Source organism: Aquarana catesbeiana, linkage group LG09 (assembly GCF_042186555.1).
Source record: "Aquarana catesbeiana isolate 2022-GZ linkage group LG09, ASM4218655v1, whole genome shotgun sequence".
Taxonomy (NCBI): Eukaryota; Metazoa; Chordata; class Amphibia; order Anura; family Ranidae; genus Aquarana; species Aquarana catesbeiana.
Window position 1 is genome coordinate 197,678,291 of NC_133332.1, and position 22,980 is coordinate 197,701,270.

A 22,980-nucleotide genomic window follows, 5' to 3' on the forward strand; every position below is an offset into this window, starting at 1 on the left:
TGTGTAGGGCCGCTTGTATGCCCTAGCAAGGCTAATGGGGAAGTTAGTGACCGTGGCTGCGCCCCCTAGGGGGCTGCCTAGTTCGCCTAGCGGGAGCGCCGGCCCTGTGACAGGTGACATGGGATGCATGTACTAAATTATTAGACTTCACAAGCTGCAAGCCTCTGTATACAAATCTCACTGGTGCCTTAGATACAAGGGAGTGTGCTGTGCAAGCTGAAGAGCAGGTTTTGCAGGTAGTATAGATGATGACAAAACAAGCTCAGTGTACACCTCACTGATTGCATGCATTACTTTAAAGCGAGTCTGACTCATTCTAGTTACATAGATTTGGGGAAGCGAGACAAGTATAGTGGCACAGATCTCACAGGATTCCTGGAAACAAGCTGTGTGTACTGGGGTATAGATCTGATGGGTGTCACAAATACTGCGGAGTGAGCTGTGTGTGCAGAACACACCATACTGACACGGCTGCAGGATGCTGGGGAGGGAGCTGTGTGTGCCAAGTGCAGACATCACTGGGGAGCAAGCAAGTGTATGTTGGAAGCTGGATACTTGGTGTACACCAAAGTGTGTGGCGAGGGGTGATCTCACTGGTAGATCATGTACTGTTCAGCTAAATTCTTTACTACAGGAAGAAAATTACTCAGAACCCCCAAACATTATAGATGTTTTGTTTTTGTTTTTTAGCAGAGAATAAAATGGCAATTTGTTGTAATCTGTTATGTCATATGGTATTTGTGCGGCGATTTTTCAAACGCAATTTTTTTTTTTTTAGAGAAAAAAAAAAAAAAAAAAAAAAAAAAACACAATATATAACCCATTTTTTTGTAACATATAATAAAAGATGCTACGCCGAGTAAATAGATACCAAACATATCAAGCTTTAAAACTGCGCATGCTACTTAAACTCCAGCTCTTTAAACATTTTTACAGGTTATCAGTTTAGAGTTACAGAGGACGTCTAGCGCTAGAATTATTGCTCTCAATCTGACGCAGTGATACCTCACATGTGGTGTGGACACCGTTTATATATGTGGGTGCGACCTATGTATGCATTAGCTTCTGCCTGTAAGCATGAGGGGACTGGGGCGCTTTTAAAAAAATATACTTTTTTTTTTTTACACTGTCCCTTGAATTTTTTTTTTTTTTTTTTTTTAATCCTAACACAAGAAATGTAAACATCCCTTATGATAGAAATAAAGGCACAGCAGGTCCTATTTATGGGGAGATGTGAGGTCTATAAGACTCCATATGTCTCCTCTACCCTGAAAAGCATGAGTTAAAAAATAAATAAATAATGGTAGCGTTTACATCTGCCAGAACTGGAAGTGACGTCATGATGTTGCTTCCAGCCTCCCAGGGTCAAAGAGATGGCCGGGGACCATTTGGAATGTCCCCATCCGCTGCCTGTAAAAGCAATCCAGTGGTTAATAAGTTGCTAGGATGGCTTTTACATTAGAGGGAATTGCTGGCTGAAACAAAAGATATCTGGATGATGCCTGTAGCTGCAGGCATCATCCAGATATCTCCAAAGTCTACAACGTCATATGATGTCATACAGGACGATAAGTGTTTAAAGCAGGGATATGCAATAAGTGGACCTCCAGCTGTTGCAGAGCTACAAGTCCCATGAGGCATAGCAAGACTCCGACAGCCACAAGCATGACAACTAGAGGCAGAGGCATGATGGGACTTGTAGTTGTGCAACAGCTGGAGTTCTGCTAACTGCATATCCCTGGTTTAAAGGCTAAACAAAAAAAAAAAAAAGGTACATGTGTGTTTTTAGTTATACATGGATGTTTGCAATCTGAAAAATCCATTAGATTCTTAGGCACTCAAGCAGCAAGGTTTACACGCTGAACTTCCAAGTACTGCATTACCCAGGTCACAGAGGTTCGCTCTTACTGCTGCATTCAGTATAGGAAAAATGGGCATGCACAGTGGAATAGCTGCATCCGGTAGAAATAGCTGGGAACTCAGGTGCAGAGATCCCACTGCCAGAGAGACACAAGGGATGATTTACTAAAACTAGAGAGTGAAAAATCTGGTGCAGCTCTGCATAGTAGCCAATCAACTTCTAACCTCAGTTATTTAAATTAAGCTTTGGGAAAAAAAAAAGTGGAAGCTGATTGGTTTCTATGTAGAGCTTTTGCACCAGTTTTTGTAAATCAACCCCATGAAGCTGAGTGCTTCAACTTTTTGCCATTGATCCCAGATTTAAAATATCAGTTCTGGATTTACTGACACTTTGGATTTAAATAGCTTATCTATAGAAGATTCCCACCTTTTTTGTTGGCTCTTTAGGAGAAGTAAAAATAGCTTTCCAGTACGTCCAAATAAAGAGTAAAAACATTATATGAAATATGAAGAGGTATAACGCTGTGGAGAGGAAACAGAGGATACAATAAAAATACATATTAGTAGCAGAAATTTCCATTGAATGCCCAAATGAAATGCAAACACTAAAAATGTAAGGCCGAAAGTGATCATTCATTTGTGGGTGGACAGAGTATGCTGAAACACAGACTGGCTGTTCTTACTTACTGGCACTGTAACAGTGAGATCTGTGGAAAATACCTACTACCTACCTACCTACTAATACCTCAGCAAAAAGCTCACACTACATTTGCTGCAGTCGCCATATTAAATGGCAAGACGAGATGACAAATGGATACCCTTTCAATTGGGCAGGGTTGTGGATTCTGGGGTAACATTTTGCTACCAGAAAACACAAAATATACCGAACACTGGCATGTACTTTAATGTGCGAACAAACTCCTAAAAAACTGACCTGACACTTTAGATGATTGTAGTCACTGAAACTAAATGACATCCATTAAACTTCTATTCGACAGTGTATCTTTAATAATTGTATACAACACTACCTGGTACAGTACACACAAGTTACAGTATTGTAGTATGGAGCATGAATTACAAAATATTTATAAAGAAGTTATTATGACAATCACTGCAGGTGACAATCCTTCTGCAAGCTGTTTCAGTTATAGCGATTCACCACCTGTGAATGTTTAAAAATAAAAAAAAAAAAATAAAAAAAAAAAAAAAAAAAAAACACACACTCACATACATTGCTCCATAAATATGCCCAAGGGTGTGAGAAAAAAAAAATACCCTTTTCAATTAAAGGGGCTTTTTAGCTCACTGTAGATTTGTTTAATCCCCACCTTAACCATGTTAAAACATAATTACACAGACTTACCTCTTTCTAAAGCATTTTCGATAGTCACTAAAAGGAAAAAAAAAAAAAAAAAAGACATAATTTACCTACACAAGTCAAATCAATCACACAGACATTAGCGCTGATGACACATATAGCCCCAATGGTATCTGTACTGCACACAATCCTGCCATTGGTGACTGGGTTGCTATACAGTCTGCACTGAATCCAAACTCACCAAATACTTCTATGGGATTCTGCAACCCCCTTACATTAGGCTAGTGTTCCCCCATGCAATGTCACTTTAAGAGGAAGCAGAGATAAATATAAAATACATTATTCAAAGTAAAGCTCGCCATCGAATCGTGTATGTCTAGGGGGCGTGACCGGACGTGGGTGTGGACGGAGTGTGGAGTGTGAGTGAGTGAGCAGCGGGATGAGAGTCTCTGCTCTGCTTACTGCTACTGACGGAGCGTACGGTCGGCTGATATCATCAGGCAGTCTTGTGCCCTGCTGGTTCCCGGTGTCCTGAGCTGTCCGGTGTTGAAGCAGACGAGTGAGAAGGTGTCGCCTGGCAGGGGGATCGGAGCCTGAAGCTTGAATAGCCACATTATACTGAGGCATTCCCGCTGGAGCCGCTGCAGCTACTGCGCCTGTGCATCTGGAGACCGGTGGAGTGGTTAACATTGAGCCGCTGCGGAGCGGCGAGAGAGGAAGATTGGCGACTGTGGAGCTGGGGGTACCCGGAAGACCTCTGCCAAAAGTCAGCTGTAGAACTCCTGGAGGTTGACTGGTGTTCAGACGCTGTGCCCCGGAAGCCCGGAGACCGGAGTGGGCAGGTGAGCGGGACTTTGAAATAGGGCTTAGGCCCTGACAGATTGCTGTACTAGTGGCTAAGGGACAGTGTGCAAGTGACCCTGTATTACAAAACAAGGGGATCGAGGAGTGTATGGGCACCTGTGGTACAACTATTAAAGCACTAAGTAATTAATGCTGTACAGTATAAATACCGCCTGATTGAAAGTAGCAGTGCCGCTTACACTGCTTTCGCATTAAAGGGACAATTGTCGTTTGTGATAACTCTGGGCCCCGCTGATCTCTGGGTCCCCCCTTATTAACTGTTTCTTCTCTCGGTGGCATTTGTATACCCAAAGTTAACAATGTCTATGTCAAGGAAGAGAGGGGAGGAACCAGTCAACATGGAGAATTTGGGGCCCCGGTCATTGCGGTCAGCAAAGGAGAAGGGAAGTCAGGCGGCAGCAGCGGCAGCAAAGCTAGAGAAATTTGCACATACCCCTGAACAGACTCCCACAAAAAATGGGCAAGCAACACAAGTTAAAGCCTCAGGGGACAGGAAAAGTCAGGGACAGGCGTCATCAGTCGCAGTAGGAGCGGGGCTCAAGAACACGAATATTAATAAAGGTACAGGGATGGTGGAAAAAGATCATATTCCACTACCAACCACTGTTCCCGCCATAGAGGTAGAACCCACCTTGAGGGAGGTACTACAAGCGATCAATTCGTGTAAAACATCAGTGGAGGGACTAAGCTGCCAAATTAAGGAGGTTAAAGATGAACTGTTATTAATAAAGCAGGAGTTGCAAAAGGCAGTAGATAGGATAACAGGCCTGGAGGAAAGGGTGAGCCAAATGGAGGATGATGTATTTCCCCTACAGCAAGATGTTAAAACCATGAAGGATCAATTGGGCAGAATTAAATGAGAAAATGGATGAAATGGAAAATCGCCTGAAAAGGGACAATGTAAGGGTAGTGGGTCTCCCAGAAGGATGTGAGGGGCACAGTCCTACTGCTTTTTTGGAAGGATGGCTTATAGAAGTGTTAGGAAGAGATGCATTTTCTGCACAGTTTGCGATTGAGAGAGCCCACCGGGTTCCCTTCAGGGCTCCGCTTCCTGGAGGCCGCCCTAGGTCCTTATTAATGAAGTTCATGAATCATTATTACAAGATAATCCTACTGCGTAAAGCTAGAGAGAAGGGGCCTATCTTCTACAATGGAGCAAAAATCTCATTCTTTTCGGACTTTTCACCGGAGTTGCAGAGACGCAGGGAAGGTTTTGTGGAGATCAAACGCACTTTACAAAAATTAGAAGTCAAGTATGCTTTACTGTACCCAGCCAGGTTACGGGTAGAGGCAATTGGGGAGGTTCTCTTCTTTGACTCTCCGATAGGAGTAACACGCTGGTATGAAGGAAATAAACAAAGACTGAAACTTAAGGAACGGAGCCCAGTGAGTTAGGATACCCGACATGAAGATCTGGGACTGTGGGAAGGAATATGGACTTGGTATAGGGTGGAAGAGGGATGTTGCATGTTAAAGTAGGAATGAGGAAAGAGGATGGTACTACACTTAAAATTTGGCACATGTGCACATTTTTAGTAGGGGGAGGGGGAAATTTGGTAGGAATGGGTATGGCACAGGGAATGTATGAGGTGGTCACGAATAAAGACCCATGGGCGAACCTGGTAATGTGGGGGTGGGGGGGGGGGGGAGGGTTGGAGTGGCTGGTTTGGGGGAGGGAGAGGGGGCGGGGCTGATGGGTGGTGGAGGAGGGGGGTTTGTAAAACTAAGACAGAGTGAAATTAAAATACACTTAGCATTTGGGGTGGTAGGTAGGGGGGATGTAGGTTCAAACACGTGTGGTAAATATGACAGGAACACTATGAACAAGAATGTGGAAGATAAGGGGGAACACTTGGAATAATCACCAGAATGAAAAATAATAGTAAGAATAATAAGGTAAGCCCTATGGGTATTAAAGTACAGAGAGTACCGTATTTATCGGCGTATAACACGCACTTTTTTCCCCTTAAAACCAGGGGAAAAAAATCGCAGGTGCGTGTTATACGCCGATCCCCTGCGATCCCGACCTGTCACATTTTCAAAATCGCCGACCGCGATTTGAAAATGGCGCCGCCGGCGCCGAAATACACAGAGCCGGTCTTCGGCTCTTTCCGGCGGCTGTCGTTCATTTTCGGCTCCACTCGTAGTCCCGAGCGGAGCTATCCGAACCTACTCGGCTAGGTTCGGATAGCTCCGCTCGGGACTACGAGTGGAGCCGAAAGTGAACGACAGCCGCCGGAAAGAGCCGAGGACCGGCTCTGTGTATTTCGGCGCCATTTTCAAATCGCGATCGGCGATTTTGAAGCCCAGAATGGCTGGGATCACTGGGGAAGGCTGCACTGGGGAAGGCTGCACTGGGGAAGGCTGCACTGGGGAAGGCTGCACTGGGGAAGGCTGCACTGGGGAAGGCTGCACTGGGGAAAGCTGCACTGACAAGGCTGCACTGGGGAAAGCTGCACTGACAAGGCTGCACTGACAAGGCTGCACTGACAAGGCTGCACTGACAAGGCTGCACTGACATGGCTGCACTGACAAGGCTGCACTGACATGGCTGCACTGACAAGGCTGCACTGACAAGGCTGCACTGACATGGCTGCACTGACAAGCCTGCACTGACAAGGCTGCACTGACAAGGCTGCACTGACAAGGCTGCACTGACATGGCTGCACTGACATGGCTGCACTGACATGGCTGCACTGACATGGCTGCAATGATGGGCGTTTAAATGTAAGTTTTTTTTCCCTTCAACTTCCCTCCTAAAAGTTTTTTTTTCCTTAAAATTCCCTCCTAAATTGGGGTGCGTGTTATACGCCGATAAATACGGTAATTAAGGGAACTCTTTCTTCCTTTTTTTTTTTTTTTTTTTTTTTATATATGTAATGCACTTTATGAAATTAGTAGTGGGGTCTCTTCTTAGTTGCCCTATGGGTTTGGAATCACATTGGGTAAGGAGGTCCTATTTTGCACAATGCAATATACCAAGTCTAACGCTGGGTTTTTCTTTTTTTTTTTTCTCTTTTCTTCCTTTCTTTCCTTTTTTTTGGTTTTAGTACAACTGGGTTTTTAGGTGCCATTTCCTGCTTGTTGCTCTTCTGATGCAGTCCAAGGTTCTTAAAATAGGCTCCTGGAACATACGGGGGATGGGGAATCCAAATAAGAGATCTGCCATCTTTTCGCTGTTGGAAATGAGGGGGGTGGGTTTGGTCTGCTTGCAGGAGACCCACCTGACAAAGGACACGATGAAACATCTTCAAAACAGGAGGTTTCAGGCCCAATACCACTCGGTTTACTCCTCTTACTCTAGAGGGGTGAGCATAATGGTGACAAGAGGTTTTGCGTTCTCCTGCCGGCAGGCCAGGGTAGATAGTATGGGCCACTATGTCTTTTTATACTGCTCAATAGAAAACAGAATGTATGTTTTAGCCAATATCTATATCCCCCCACCTTTTAAACTCGAAGTGCTGTATAATCTAATGGAATTCATGTTGGACAAAACGGATACTTCAGTAATAGTCGTAGGAGATTTCAATGAGGTGTTGAATAAAGGTCTGGACAGATTTCCACCGAGAGCTCAAACACATAATGTAGTAGAGGGCCGGTTGGGCCAGTTCCTGGTAGAGGCAGGACTGACAGGTGTATGGAGGGTCCGGAATCCTGGAAAAAGGCAATATTCTTGCTTCTCGGCTTCCCACTCCACCTTTTCCAGGATAGATATGACCCTGGGGAACGTGGAAGCGGTACCGATAATAAAGGATGTAGTATACTTCCCGAGAGGGGTCTCGGACCACTCTCTGATGGTGGCCTCAGTGAGTATAGGGGGTAGGGAGACTAGAGGATTTTGGAAACTGAGTCCATATTGGTTGGAGTTAATGGGGGAACCAGAGAGGATAATAACAAAGTTAGAAGACTTTGTAAGATCCAATGAAGGCTCAACTACAGCGGGTATACAATGGGACACCATGAAGGCATTCCTTAGGGGTATACTGATTCAGGGGGTGGCAGGGATCAAGAAGAAGGCAAGAGAGTGGGAGGAAGGGATTAGGAGAGATTTGGAGATGGCAGAGAAGCAATTTTTAGGAGGACCCAACGCTAGAGAAGCAGAAGTTGTGGGAGGATAAACAAGAGTCCTATAGAATAGCAATGCTAAGGAGGGGGGAGAATAAGCAACTTTTTCAGAGACAACGGGTCTTTGGGGAAGGAGAAAGTGTGGGGCGGATGCTGGCCTATCTAGTGAAAACCAACTCCTCCTCCTCGACGATCCCTGCAATTAGGCCCCCAAGTGGCGAGATCTCTTCTCAGAGTTCAGAGATTACAGATACATTTGGGAAGTGCTATGAAAACCTGTATAGGTCGCAGGGGACTGTTGGAGAGGAGGATATGGATACATTTTTCAAGGATATACGGTTCCTACTGTTGCTGGAGAGGACATAGGAGGGTTTAGACGCGCCAATCACACTAGCTGAACTACAACAAGCGGTGAATGGAATGGCAAACCAAAAATCCCCGGGGCCAGATGGTCTCCCGGTTGAGACCTATAAGCAATACGGGAAAATCCAGCTACCAGAATTACTCAAAACACTGAATTGGGCTCTACAGGCAGGGAGGTTGCCTGACTCTATGACTGAAACAAATATTATCCTGCTTCATAAAGAGGGGGGGGGACCCGCTGGAACCGTCGGCATATAGGCCAATATCTTTGTTGTGCACGGACGCCAAGATCCTGGCAGGGGTGCTGGCGGCCAGACTCAATAAAACTATTTATAAACTCATACACCCAGATCAAACGGGATTTATCTCCCACAGGACCACGAGTATGAATATCAGGAGGGTATACTTGAATCTCCAGACCCCGACAGAGAATATGGGGTCAAGAGCCGTGGTGTCCTTGGATATAACTAAGGCCTTTGACAGCCTGGAGTGGGGTTATCTCTGGCGGGTTCTGGAAGAATTCGGCCTAGGTCCCGTTTTTATAAAATGGATAAAAATACTGTATAAGGGCCCGAGTGCGAGGATTAAGGTCAATAAAGAAATCTCAGAAAAAATATGTTTAGAGAGGGGGACAAGACAGGGGTGCCCTCTGTCCCCCCTGCTTTTCGCCCTCGCCATGGAGCCACTAGCAATACATATCAGGTCCTGCTCAAAGATGGAGGGGTTTGTAAGAAGAACAGGAGAGGAGAGGATTGCCCTATATGCCGACGATGTCCTGTTGTTTCTTGGAGATATGGAAGGCTCCCTTAGGCAGGTAATGGACACGATGGAAAGGTTCGGTAACCTGTCAGGACTAGTGGTGAATTGGAGGAAATCGGCACTATTGCCAATAGATACCTAATAATCCTTTGATGTCGGGAATCCCCCATTTAAAAGTAGTTTCAACAATTCGTTATCTAGGTATAAATATGACAAAAGATCCCAATCAGTATATTGAAGATAATCTAGCCCCGTTATTGGGTAAATTTAAGTGCAAAATAGACATCTGGAACCGGCTGCCCTTAACGGTAGCAGGGAGAGGCAACTTAATCAAGATGGTTTGGCTGCCTCAGTTGCTGTATTTGTTACATAACTCACCGGTATGGGTGAATAAAAGGTGGTTCAAGAAAACTGACACGCTATTTAGGGAGCTGGTATGGAGGAGGGGGAAGGCTAGGATTAGCCTCCAGAGTTTACAACTGCCAGTTAAGGAGGGAGGAATGGCCCTCCCGCATCCAAGGTGCTATTTTCTGGCGGCACAGTTGCAGCATGTAGGGGGCGGAGGAGCTGACAGAGGTTTGTTGACTTTGAAGGCGCCACATAAGACAGTGGTGGAGGGATTGAAGGCAGACTCTCTTCCTGGTAGCGGCCCCACAATCAAGATGATAATAAAGGTCTGGAAGGTAATAAAGAGCTTAATGGGATATGTTGGGTTCACAGAATATACCCCCTTGTGGCACAATAGGAATCTACAGGAGGTGGTGGCCATGGGGGAGTTTAAAGAATGGGAGAGATGGGGCATAAATAGATTATCCCAGTTGTATAAAGGGAATGTATTAAAAACCTTTGAGGAACTTCAAAAGGAAAATAGTATTCCGAGACAAACTTTTTTCAGGTATCTACAAATGAGAGCCGCTTTGAATGCTCAATTTAGGGCATGCTCCCTGATATGGACCGACGCAGCACTGCTTCAGAAAGTGGTTAAACCTGGGAAGATAAAGGGCTTTATCTCAGGAATATGCGCAACTGTGTAATAAAAGTATCGTAAGACCAGAACATCTTGGTTGCAGGGAGGGATGGGAGGCGGACGTGGGGAAGGTAACAGATGTACAATGGAGGAAAATTCTGGAGATAGGGCAGGAGGTCTCAGTATACCCCGCACAGAGAGTTTTTCACTTAATGCTGGTACATAGAGCATATTACACTCCAAAAAAACTATTTCGTTTTGGTTTAAGATTAGACGCCAAATGTCCCAGGTGTGGTGAGGAGGGTGATCTGATACATATGGTATGGAGATGCCCCAAGTTAGTTCGATATTGGTTGGGGGTAGTAGGAACCATTAGTGGCAAGTGGGGGATATCTTTGGAGACAGATGTCAGATTCTGCATCTTTGGATATAGAGTGTGGGGTTCAGAGGAGGCAACGCTAAAAACAGCAGTTTTGAGATGTCTGTATCAAGCCCGGAAGTTGATTATGCAAAGATGGCAAGCAGTCCTCCCCCCGACGGTTGAGGAGTGGGCAACAATAGTAAATGAGATAATTTGGAAGGAGAGAGTTCTATATATTAGAAGAGGGAACCTCAAAAAATTTGAAAAGATGTGGAACCCCTGGTTAATAAGCATTGGATGTAAGGATTAAGGGAATGAATTTAAGATACTGGTTGGGGTGGGAGGGGAGGTAGGAACTAAGAGGGAGGGGTTGGGGAAACAGTTATCTGTCGCCTCAACATAGGGTATGTAGTTTTAATTTGTGGATAGAGCAAGCAGGCTTAATGGGAACATAGTAGGTATGGGTGGGGGGTTTGTAGCCTTCTCCCTAGTGAACTTTGTTTACATGAACTCGGTGTTGTTATAACATGTCTGTTGGAAGGTATGTAAATTTTAAGAAATGTTAATAAAGATTATTTAAGAGAAAAAAAAAAAGCTTGCCATACACTACACCAAACAGCCATAACATTATGACCAGGGTGGATATAAAAATCAACAATTTTTTTTTTTTTTTTTTTTTTTTAAATCGATTTTTTTGATTTTATCAAATTTATTTTAATAAAATGCTTTTAGAGTAAAAATCTATCTAAAGATAGTTTTCTATTTATGATACATTAATAATTTAGTATATTCAGCATGAAATAGCGCTGCATAAATTGACGGCACTATATAAGTACCTTACATAATAATGAAATTGAGCTTAGTTGTATAGCATGAGGCTGTACATTCTGCAATATTTACATTTTTGGTAAACTCATTCAATGAATCCAAGCTTTGCAAGCTGCGATAACATGCACTGCATTGATGCATTCACACAATTCCACAGTTCCCATTAGATCAGTGGTTCTCAACTCCAGTCCTCAGGACCCACCAACAGGCCAGGTTTGCAAGATAGCTGAAATACATCACAGGTGATATCACTTGCTGCTCAGTGATTGCAGTATTCTAGTCTGCAACTCCCCAAGGTAATACTTAAAATCTGGCCTGTTGGTGGGTCCCGAGGACAGGATTTGAGAACCACTGCATTAGATAAAAGCTGAGTTAGACTTACCAGTAACTCCTTTTCTGAGAGTCTTCCAGGACAGCTCATGAGACCTTGGGCTCCTCCCAGCAAGACAGGAAACACGTTAACCCCCACCAGATAAAAGGGCCGGTCCTCCAGGCTCCATGTCAGTATTCTCGAGAACCGTAGGACGTCCCTATAAAAGATATGCATAATACACATAACGGCAAGACAAAACCGGGTGGGAATCTGGCTGTCCTGGAAGACTCTCAGAAAAGGAGTTACCGGTAAGTCTAACTCAGCTTTTCTCTAAGCGTCTTCCAGGACAGCCCATGAGACGATGAGCCAGAACTTACTAGTCTAGGGAGGGACAACTGCCTGAAGGACATTACGACCAAACGCCTGCCCCTGAGCAGATCCAGGCGATAATGTTTAATGAAGGTCGAAAAACTGGACCATGTGGCAGCCCAGCAAATTTGTTCCATGAGCCCTTACCCTATGAGCTGAGGTAATTGCCACAAGAAAAATTGTTTTTAAGGTATTAAGGTAAGTAACTTAAACTGAAATATCCTCTAGGGGCTCAAAATGGAATTCTACCAGAGTTTGAAGCACTAGGAACAGGTCCCATGTTGGACAACTTCTAACCACTACTGGCCTGGACCTATAAATTGATTTGAAGAATCTAGAGTGGGATTTTCCAAGAGAGAAATTTGGAGAAAAACACTGTTAGCTGCCACCTGTACCTTTAAGGTACTAACTAAACACCACTTGAAAAAATGCAAAAATTGAAGGAACATCATGAATTAATCTTTGATTTTCAGATAACCATGAGTTTAATTTCTTCCAAACCTTGGAATATGTGGCTCTAGTGACTGATTTTCTGCAATTTACCAGGGTCTTGACTACTTTGTTAGAGAACCCCTGGGCACTTAGTATCTTTTCTTCAGGAAACCATCTGTGGGTGCAACAGTGGGCCCTGCGATAAGTTTTCTCTCTTCAGAAGACTCAGTGGAGGCTCTGAGACCAGAGTCTGTAACAGGGAAAACCATGGCCTCTTGGGGCTATTAGGATAAGATCTGTCTCTTCTAGAAGAAACTTCTGGAGGACTTCCGGAATTAGCCTGATCGGCAGGATGGCATAACAGAGGCTGAATGGCCACAGATTCGCTAGAGCATCGATCTCCAATGATCGATCCGCTGGGTTCAGAGAAAAGAACTTTTCTGTCTTGCGATTGTTCTGATCTGCAAACAGGTCCGCTTCGGGACATCCCCATCTGTCGGTGAGACCCACAAAGATTTCAGGATGAAGGGACTAATTGTCTCGACATACCCGGTAGCAGCTGAGATAATCTGCCAGACAGTTTTGTGTCCCCTTCAGGTGCACTGCTGTAATTGAGGCTAGATTCCCTTCTGCCCATAATAAAATCTCCTGGGTGATAGATTGAAGTATCCGACTCCTCGTACCTCCCTGTTTGTTGAGGTACGTAACCGCAGCGATATTGTCAGATAGAATCTGGAGATTGTGGCCCTTGATTTCCGTCTGAAATGTCTGCAAGGCTCTCTGGACCGTTCCTGGAGGGTAACAAGACCCTTGATTCCAAGGAACTTGCATCTCTGTCCCAGTTCCTTAGTAGAAACAGCTGTAATGGGCGTTGATGAAACCTTGCCCATGGCACTGCGGGAAAGCAAGAGGTTATCAGACTCTCTGCTCTTGAAACCTCTCTCAGAGAAACCGACTGATTGGTCTTAGGGTTGGGGAAAAAAAATCTATTTAAATCTTGAATCGAGTTGAGAGGTCAAATCGTATTTTGTTTTTTTTTCACCAGGACCGGCGTTGACACCGCGCCGGTCCTGAGGCGCTGCGGGCAGAAGTTTTTAGGCGAGGCCGCGGCTTTAGCCTAGTCCGTGAGGCCAGATGCAGCAGACTAGGCCGAAGCCGCGGCCTCACCTAAAAACTCCCGCCCACAGCTCCTCAGGACCGGCGCGGTGTCCAAAAAATGAATCGAGTTTGTTTTTTTTTTTTGTTTTAAATCGCATTTTTTTTTTTTTTTTTTTGAGAAAATCGTCCAGCTCTAATTGGTCTGTAAGGCTAACATTGTTTGGATCATTTTTGAGACCTTTCCCTGCGGGAAAAAAAGTTTTTGGTCTACTGAGCAAAATTCATACCGCAGATATATCACTTTCTGGGCTGGAATTAAGGCAGACTTCTCTTTGTTTATTAACCAGCCTAGAGATTGAAGGAAGTCCTGTACAGTCTGGAGATCCACTAATAACTTTTGGTATGACTCCACCACCACTAGGAGGTTGTCCAGGTAAGGGATAATAGTTCTCGCCTTCAACCTTAGAGGAGCCAACGCCTCCCCCGACAACTTTGTAAAAATGCGTGGGGCTGAGGACAGACCAAAGGGGAGGGCTTGAAATTGAAAGTGCCAAATCTCTGTTCCCATCTTGACCGCTAGTCTCAAGAATCTTTGAAAGGCTGGATGAATAGGGATGTGCAGATAGGCATCCCTCAAATCCAAAGTGGCCATGAAGCAGTTTGGGTAAAGCAGGTTTTCGAAAACACCGTCTCCATACGAAAGTGCTTGTACCTGATCGAACGGTTTAGAGACTAGAGGTTCAGGATAGAATGATATTTTCCTGGCGGCTTTCTGATGACAAATATATGTGAATAAAATCCCTTGCCCTGATCCGACCGGGGAACCGGAATCAGGACCATTTGATCTAACAAGTCTCCAATTTGGAGACCCAGGGCCCTCGCTTTTACCTGATCTTGGGGAGGGAAGGTGACCAATAATCGCTCTGGTTGCTGGCAAGAAAATTCCAGCCTGTACCCATTGGTCACTAGGTCCAGGATGAATGGACTTGAGGTGACTGCTGCCCACACTGTGGGAGAAAAGCCCTCAATCTTCCTCCCACTCGGAGACACGAGTCACTGTGGCTTGGCGGGTTGTGGAGGGTTAAACAAGACGCCCCCTCTACCTCTGCCCTTGTGCCCGGTCCAATGTTTTTTGGGCCTATTGTCCCTTTCTCTAGGACCTTGCTGCCTACTTTGACCAAATTTTTTTTCTGGCGGCTTTTTCTTATTCTCTGGAAAGGCCTTTTTTCTAGTGCCTCTTGCAGACCTGGGCCAAAAAGATGAACGCCTGTTAAGGGAAGACCACATAGGCGCAACTTTGAGGCAGCGTCACCTGATCAGGTTAAACCATAGGCTTCTTCTGGCCTAATTCACTAAGGCTGAGGTCCTAGCTGTCATTCTTACCGACTCTGCGGAAGAATCAGCCAAAAACCAAACTGCACAAAAGAGAGGGAAAGATTTCAGAATCTGCTCTCTAATGCCGTGTACACACGACCGGACTTTGACCTAACTGGTCCGACGAAACGAATCCGTCGGACAATTCAATCGTGTGTGTGGGCTTCATCTGACCTTTTTCTAGCGAAAAATCTGTCAGAAATAGAACATGTTTCAAATCTTTCCGACGGACTTGAGTTCAATCGAAAAATCAGTTCGTCTGTATGCTAGTCCGACGGACAAAAAAAGGACACAAGGGCAGCTATTGGCTACTGGCTATGAACTTCCTTTTTCTAGTCCGGTCGTACGTCATCACGTTTGAAACGATCAGACTTTGGTGTGATCTTGTGTAGGCAAGTCCGTTTCGTTGGAACTCCGTCAAAAAGTCCTTCGGAGTTCAGTCCGACGAAAAGTCCGGAGTTACCTGCCAACAAATGTGTTTGCATTTGTGCCAACCATACATCTAAATTTCTGGCTACACAAGTGGAGGCCAGAGCTGGTTTAAGATTCCCAATGGCTGAGTCCCTAAGCGCGCCCATATGGTCAAAAGCTAGGTCCGAGTTTTTTGAAACTTTTGAAAGAGGTGCGTCCAACTTAGGATTTTTGTTCCATGGCTGCGCTGAGTCCTCTTCAAATGGAAAACTTTTTAGGCTACCGGAAAAGAAAGGTTTTCTCTCTGGATTTTTCCACTCCAGCTTGATAGTATCAGGAAGGGAACTATGCATGGGAAAAACTCTAGCCTTTTTCTTATGCAAACTATGTACATAAGGTCATGTTTAGACAATTGTACCTTCTCCTATTCTATATCAAGTGTCGTGAAGATAGTCTTTAATAAGTCATCTACATCTTCCAATGACAACTTATACGTCAAGCCCCTTGCGGATTATCTATCCCTGAGCCCTATATCTGACCGATTCTTCTGGTGAAGAATGGGCAGATCCGGCTTCAGCCTCAGAGTCTTCACTGTCCACACTCTGCTGTGGAGCGCTAGGAGCAGCTGAATTCCTAACTGGAGATGGACCCTCTGAGGGGACTTGAATCTTGTAAATTAGAGTTTTAATTGAGCTAAACGTAGACGTAAGCTCATCTCTAACAGAAGTCAGCATTTTCTGACAGGAGACAACCTGGTCATCCTTAACTAGGCTGTCTATACAGGCGCGGCAAACTTCTTTGCTCCATGAGGAGCTCAATTTGTTTCCGCAAATTTCCTTTTTGGTGGCTGCGCTTGGGCCTTGTCCTGAGTCTTGGCCTGCAAGAGAAAAAAATGACACAAAGAAATTTTACGCCACATACACTCCATAACACCGTGCACAGGAGAAAAGGAATATGTGCCCCCTTCACCTAGTCCCTACTGGTTACAAGGGGGAGAACACTCACAGGATGCTCAAGCAAGTAAAATGCACTTCAGGTGTACCCATGAGGTGCTGGTGTTAGGGCCTGCTTGCGCTGCCTGTGCAGGTATCGCAGGGGAGTCCATCCTGCCCCTGTAGTGGTCCGCAGCTTCTGCTGGGTCTCACGGTTTTTAAAACCGCCAGTGTCCCTGTTCGTGCCGTTCAGAGACCGGAACTAGCGTCTCCAGCGCCCGCTGATGATGTCACACGCCCCGGAAGTGACCCCGCTGGGTACTTCCTGTGGGCCAGCCTGGAACGCAAGTTCTGCCCCTCTATACGCACGGCTTCCTCTCTTCCACTGCACCCTCCAGCCAGGTTGTTTAGCAGGAAAAACAAGCCAACTGCCGCCATGCGGCTCGCGAGCAGGAGCTCAGATGAACACCGGCATTCCCCATCCACTGAGAAGCAGGGACAGCAGCCACAAACATACTCCCCCCGGTGGATGTGCCGCTCTGGGACCTAAGAAGAAGGAAGGAATATCACCACAGGAGCCACACTCAGGAGACTTAGTCCGTCCGGTGGAAACACTAATACTGACATGAGGCCTGGAGGACCGCCCTTTTTTCTGGTGGGGGTTAACGTGTTTCCTGTCCTGGTGGGAGGAGCCCTAGGTCTCATGGGCTGTCCTGGAAGACGCTTAGAGAAAACAAAGTTCAGGAATATTCCTTTATCCCATTGGTTTTGCAAATCTATGTATACTACTAAACTGTATGATTGAATTGGTTCTGATATCGCTGTTTTACTAACCTGACAGCTTATTATTCTAAATAGGAAACCTTCATTTTGTTTGCAAATATTAAATATTCTAACTACCAGCAAGAATAAGTCCTTACTTTTAAAGAGCACCTGTCATTTCAGATCCATCATGGCAGCGCCTGTTAGCCCACCCCGATTAAGACCATTAGCATGTAAAGCGAATACCATTTATTATTTCATTACAATGGCATCTAAAAGTTGGTGGGAAAAAATAGGCAGCAAGTGAACATGTTGTCCCTCAAGTCGACGTATTGAAAGCAGGTGGATGGGCGGACGGACAGGTGGCCGGGTGGGCGGCAGGCGGACGGACGGACAGGTGGGCGGCGGGTGGGCGGCAGGCGGACGGACAGGTGGGCGGGTGAACATATAGGGAGATGGGTGGACGGACAGACAGGTAGGTGGGTGGGTGAACATATAGGGAGATGAGCGAACGGACGGACAGGTAGGTGGGTGGGCGAACGGACGGACAGGTAGGTGGGTGGGCGAACGGACGGACAGGTAGGTGGGTGGGCGAACGGACGGACAGGTAGGTGGGTGGGCGAACGGACGGACAGGTAGGTGGGTGGGCGAACGGACGGACAGGTAGGGAGATGGGTGGGAGAACGGACAGGGAGATGGGTGGACGGATAGATCGGTGGGTGGACGGACAGGTAGGTAGGTAGGTGGGTGGACGGACGGACGGATAGGGAGATGGGTGGACGGATAGGGAGATGGGTCCACGGACAGGTAGGTAGGTGGGTGGACGGACAGGGAGATGGGTGGACGGACAGGTAGGTAGGTGGGTGGGCAGACGGCCAGGTAGGTGGGTGGGCAGACGGCCAGGTAGGTGGGTGGGCAGACGGCCAGGTAGGTGGGTGGGCAGACGGCCAGGTAGGTGGGTGGGCAGACGGCCAGGTAGGTGGGTGGACGGATAGGGAGATGGGTGGACGGACGGACAGGTAGGTGGGTGGGTAAACGGATAGGGAGATGGGTGGACGGATAGGGAGATGGGTGGACAGACAGGTATGTAGGTAGGTGGGTGGGCGGACATCCAGGTAGGTGGGTGGGTGGACGGCCAGGTAGGTGGGTGGGCGGACGGCCAGGTAGGTGGGTGGGTGGGCGGACGGACAGGTAGGTGGGTGGGTGGGCGGACGGACAGGTAGGTAGGTGGGTGGGTGGGCGGGCGGGCGGACAGGTAGGTAGGTGGGTGGGTGGGCGGGCGGGCGGACAGGTAGGTAGGTGGGTGGACGGACAGGTAGGTGGGTGGACGGACAGGTAGGTAGGTGGACGGGTGGACGGACAGGTAGGTAGACGGACGGACGGACGGACGGACGGACGGACGGACAGGTAGGTAGGTAGGTGGACGGACGGACAGGTAGGTAGGTAAGTAGGTGGGTGAACGGATAGGTAGGTAGGTGGGTGGGTGAACGGATAGGTAGGTAGGTGGGTGGGTAAATGGATAGGTAGGTGGGTGGGTAAACGGGTGGGTAAACGGGTGGGTGGGTGGGAGAACGGATAGGTAGGTAGGTGGGTGGGTGAACGGATAGGTAGGTAGGTAGGTAGGTGGGTGGGTGAACGGATAGGTAGGTAGGTAGGTGGGTGGGTGGGTGAACAGATAGGACGGACAGGTAGGTAGGTAGTTAGGTAGGTGGACAGATAGGGAGATGGGTGGATGGATCTGATCTACAGTGAGGAGTGTGCAGAGTCCTCCATACAGAATCTAGCACACTCCATGTAGTGGAAGGAGGACCTCCCTGGCCAGGCTCAGCCATCCCTCCATAACAAAGGCTGCAATCCCAGCACCTGACATGGAAGGAAGGCGGAAATGTCGCTTCCTTCTACACCGGCTGTAGGGAGTTCACCTCACCCACTATTACCAGGAAATCAGCGCTGCTTAGGACATTGTCTGCTTACCTAGACACAGCTCACACACATAGGCGTAATACGACCAAAGCACGACCAGGGAGATGATGACTACAGGCACCCATGCTACGACTCGCTGGCAGCACCTCAGTCCTCTAGAGAGAGCCATTCCGCAACCAGGCTGCATCCTGATCCGTGATATCAGCTGTCCTCTAGTCTGGCCTTCCTGATAGGCATTCGATTCACTCGGAAATGGGGCGCATGTGACTCTTATTCGAGTTTTAATGTAGCGACATCTGGTGGTCTACAGGTAGTAGTGCACCAATTTGTAACTAGGGGCGGGTGAGCAAATATTCCTGAAAACTATAATTCGTCACCAATCAGGTTTCATCTATTATTACCTGGAAATTTAAAAAAAAGAAAACTAAAAGGTTACTATGGGCTGGTGATATATGCAGTTTTTAGGTGAATTACACCGATTGAGCAAGTTCATTAGGCTCCTTTACACCATATCTGATTTAAGGATAACTCCGCTTTGTTTGTACACAAATCATATTGCTATTTAATGTTATTAAAAATAACCTGATTTCCAGGACAGTGGGCTGGACCAGAAAGTTGACCCCAATGGCCGATTCCTAATCCTAAAAGGAGAGCTAGAATGCCATAGAGTCACCCTGACCTCCCTATACCTCCCTATACCTCCTCCTAATCACGCCAAATGCATTAATGCCCTCCAGACCTTTGAAAAGGGACGATGATCCACCAAAAGTGGAAGTTCCCCTTTAAGTCCCCCCCCCCTCCTGTCCCATATTTGTCATATTATTTGGGGGGGGGGGCAGGTACCTAGTTTTGACAGTTACCAGTTTCCACTTCCCCTTGGATCAAAGCAATCCCAGTGGAATCTCTCCTTCCCCCTTCCCTCTCCGCAGTCTTCTTGGACAAGTTACAGGTCCCAGAAGTCTGCGGGACCATTCACAAAGTGCAGCATGGCTCACGCATGGGCAGCCGGCTGTGATACCGAAAGATACTTGCATAGCTGGCTGCCCACAGATGCCACCAGGAAACCAAAGGCTTGTGAATATGGATGAGCTCCGGCGTGTTCGCACACTCCATGTGCCGAGCCCACCAGGATGTCGGCACGGCGCTGCGCTAATCACAGGCAGTGAGACATTTTCCCGATGTGCGGCTGCAGAGATCGGGAAATGTCTAACTGCCTGTGATTAGCACAGCACCGTGCCGACTTCCTGGCGGGCTCGGCATGCAGAGTGTGCGAACACGCCGGAGTTCATCCTTACTTGTGAAAAACAAGCCCAGGTGAGGATCCCTGGACAGGTAAGTGTCCTTATATCAAAAATCAGCAGCTACAGTATTGGTAGCCGTTGACTGTTACATTTTTTTACCCAGACTGAAACTCTTCTTTAATGTGGCTTTGGATCCCCTGTTGGATACCTCCAGATAATTCACTCACATTTCTTAGGGTTGATTACCTTCTGATCTCTCTTTCCCTTCTCCCTAACATATCCAAAACTGTGACTGGAATTTTAATTATCTCAGACCACACACCGGTCTCTATGGATGTCCAGATAGGGGCTTCTTCACCTAGAGTGTGGTACTGAAGTTGATTGCCTCCCTGATTCAGGGAGGCCCGCTGAGGTCGGAACTTCTACTTGTCTCTTCAAGGGCTTTTCGGATAATGCCACCCTAGACTCCTCCCCACTTATTCAGTGGGAAAGCCACAAATGTGTCATGCGGGGACTCCTTATCTGGAAAGCTACAGAATTAAAGCAAGTCAGGAATGCACAATTGCAGGTACAATCAGACCTGATTGCCTGCCTTGAACTGGCACATAACAAGTATTTACCATGCTCTGTAACCACTAAACTTACACCCAAAAGGGGCCGCTCTACTTGTTTGCCTCTCCCCCCCTCCGCTGCCACATTTGGCAAGTTTTGGGGGGAGCAGGTACCTGGTTTTGACAGGTACCCACTCCCACTTCCGGCTGACTTTGCCACGGCGAACTCAGCAGGAATTTCGGCCCCCCTCCCCCTTCCCCCACTGCCAGGCAACTCAGAAAGCACAGCACGCATGGGCAGTAGGAAGCCAGCTGTGAAGCTGGAAGGCTTCACTGCCGGATTACCTTAGCGGAGATGGTGGCAGCAGCACATGAGAGCCGAGTGAAAAATCGGCTTAGGTGAAGACACCGCTGGATTTGTGTACAGGTAAGTATCCTAATATTAAAAGTCAGCAGCTACATTATTTGTAGCTGCCGATTTTTCATTTTTTCTGTAGGAGCCTGGAGCTCCGCTTTAAAGAATAACTAAAGGCAAAACTTTATTTTTTAGTTTTGGATAGAGTCGAGATAGATTAGAACCTCTATCACCTTTTATTGCGGTCTGTGCTCCAATTAAAGCGGAGCTCCACCAAAAGGGGAAGTTCCGCTTTAAGCACTCCTCTCCCTCAAATATGCCACATTTGGCATGTAATTTTTGGAGGGGGGGAGCAGGGTCATCGGGTGGCCCTGCCCTTGCCTATATAACAGCTGTCACAGGCAAGAGACAGCAGTGTTGGGAGGCCTCCGATCGAGGCAGAGCTTTTAATTTTATTTTTTCTGTCGGGCAACATGATTGAAGATGGATGGACATCGTGGGACACTTTTTTGGTGAATGGGTAGGGGTTCAATGCATTATTACATACTCTGCACTGTATATATATATATATATATATATATATATATATATATATATATATATATATATACAGGGCTTTTTTTCAGGGGGAACTTGGTGGAACTCAGTTCCACCACCTCTGGCTCAGACCCTTTGGTGCCTGCTCACCACAATCACTTGTAACCACAGAAGTCTGGTTTCTGTGTTTACAAGTGACAGCTCTGCACTCTGTATGTAATGCAATCCTGGTATTTAATGCCCCTTTAAGACCCTCCTACTGTTTTCGTGAAATTTGACTGAACACACCCACTATTTGATGTGATTTGAAGGGTGTGTGTAGGGGAGGGGTTTTGTGGGGCTGTGGTTAAGTTCCAGCACCTATTGTTTGAGAAATTATTACACTATACACGGCCGCCGTATAAGCAGTCTTATATAGTGTGGGGCGTGGACTTAGCCTCCTGAGCCATGATTGGCCAAAGGCACCCTGCCTTTGGCCAATCATGGCTCTTACAGCAGATCACGTTGTGATTGGCCAAAGCATGAAGGTCAGGTGCATGCTTTGACCAATCAGCAGCCATCAATGCATTGCATTATGGGGCGCTCCGCGGTGCTCAAATTTGCCGCGAATGCCCCATATGTTTGGTTCGCGAGCAAACGAACACCCGATGTTTGAGTCGAACATCAGGACTATACCTATTGGGGACATTCTCAGGTTTGGAATCCCCTGAAAGCAGCTTGAATATAGGATTGAGAGCTATACCGCTTTTAAATCTCAGTTATTTGCTTTCTAGCAAGTATGTTACTTGAATATATACTGTTACTGTTTGTTATTCTTCAGAAGAAATATTACAGTAAAGACAATTTCTGTGTTTTATCATAACATGTGTGTTTCTCATTGGTCATTGCACTTACACTGTTGCCAGGTGTGCCAGAGGGGGCTGATGCTGTTATTAGGGTTGAGAGGCAGAATAACGGACTGAACAAACGTAATCGGTTCATTCGGGGGGCAGCGCTACATGTGGGGGCTCGCCCGGGATAATACTGCTACTCTGCAATCAACTCCTCTAGACAGCACCCCATAAAAGTGCCAAGATGGACCCCGTTTCTTCAACACAGTGGTGTGGTGTAGAAGGCGCCAGCCCAGAATCAAGCATAATGATTGAACTGGGGAGGCCTGGACTAAAGAGCAGATCGGTCAGGTAGTGCAGATATTGTCCTTAGACAAGAAAACATGGGTGATCGATGTTAGGCCTCCTACACACATGTGCTACTGGAATGGAAGCAAGGGATCCCTGACCTTTTTGCCCTGGCTGGT

General features: G+C 46.7%; 1 protein-coding gene across 1 annotated transcript in view; it reads right to left on the reverse strand.

Annotated features, from left to right (window-relative positions):
• ZDHHC15 (zDHHC palmitoyltransferase 15) overlaps window positions 1-19,262 on the reverse strand; it is a 105,624-nt gene extending 86,362 nt beyond the window's left edge. The window contains exons 1-3 of the mRNA XM_073599500.1: window positions 19,051-19,262; window positions 3,224-3,250; window positions 2,288-2,382 (exon numbers count right to left, since the gene is read on the reverse strand). Coding sequence (XP_073455601.1) covers window positions 2,288-2,382; window positions 3,224-3,250; window positions 19,051-19,186 — 258 coding nt within the window. The 5' untranslated portion in view covers window positions 19,187-19,262. The remainder of the gene's footprint in view (window positions 1-2,287; window positions 2,383-3,223; window positions 3,251-19,050) is intronic.
• Window positions 19,263-22,980: the final 3,718 nt, after the last annotated feature.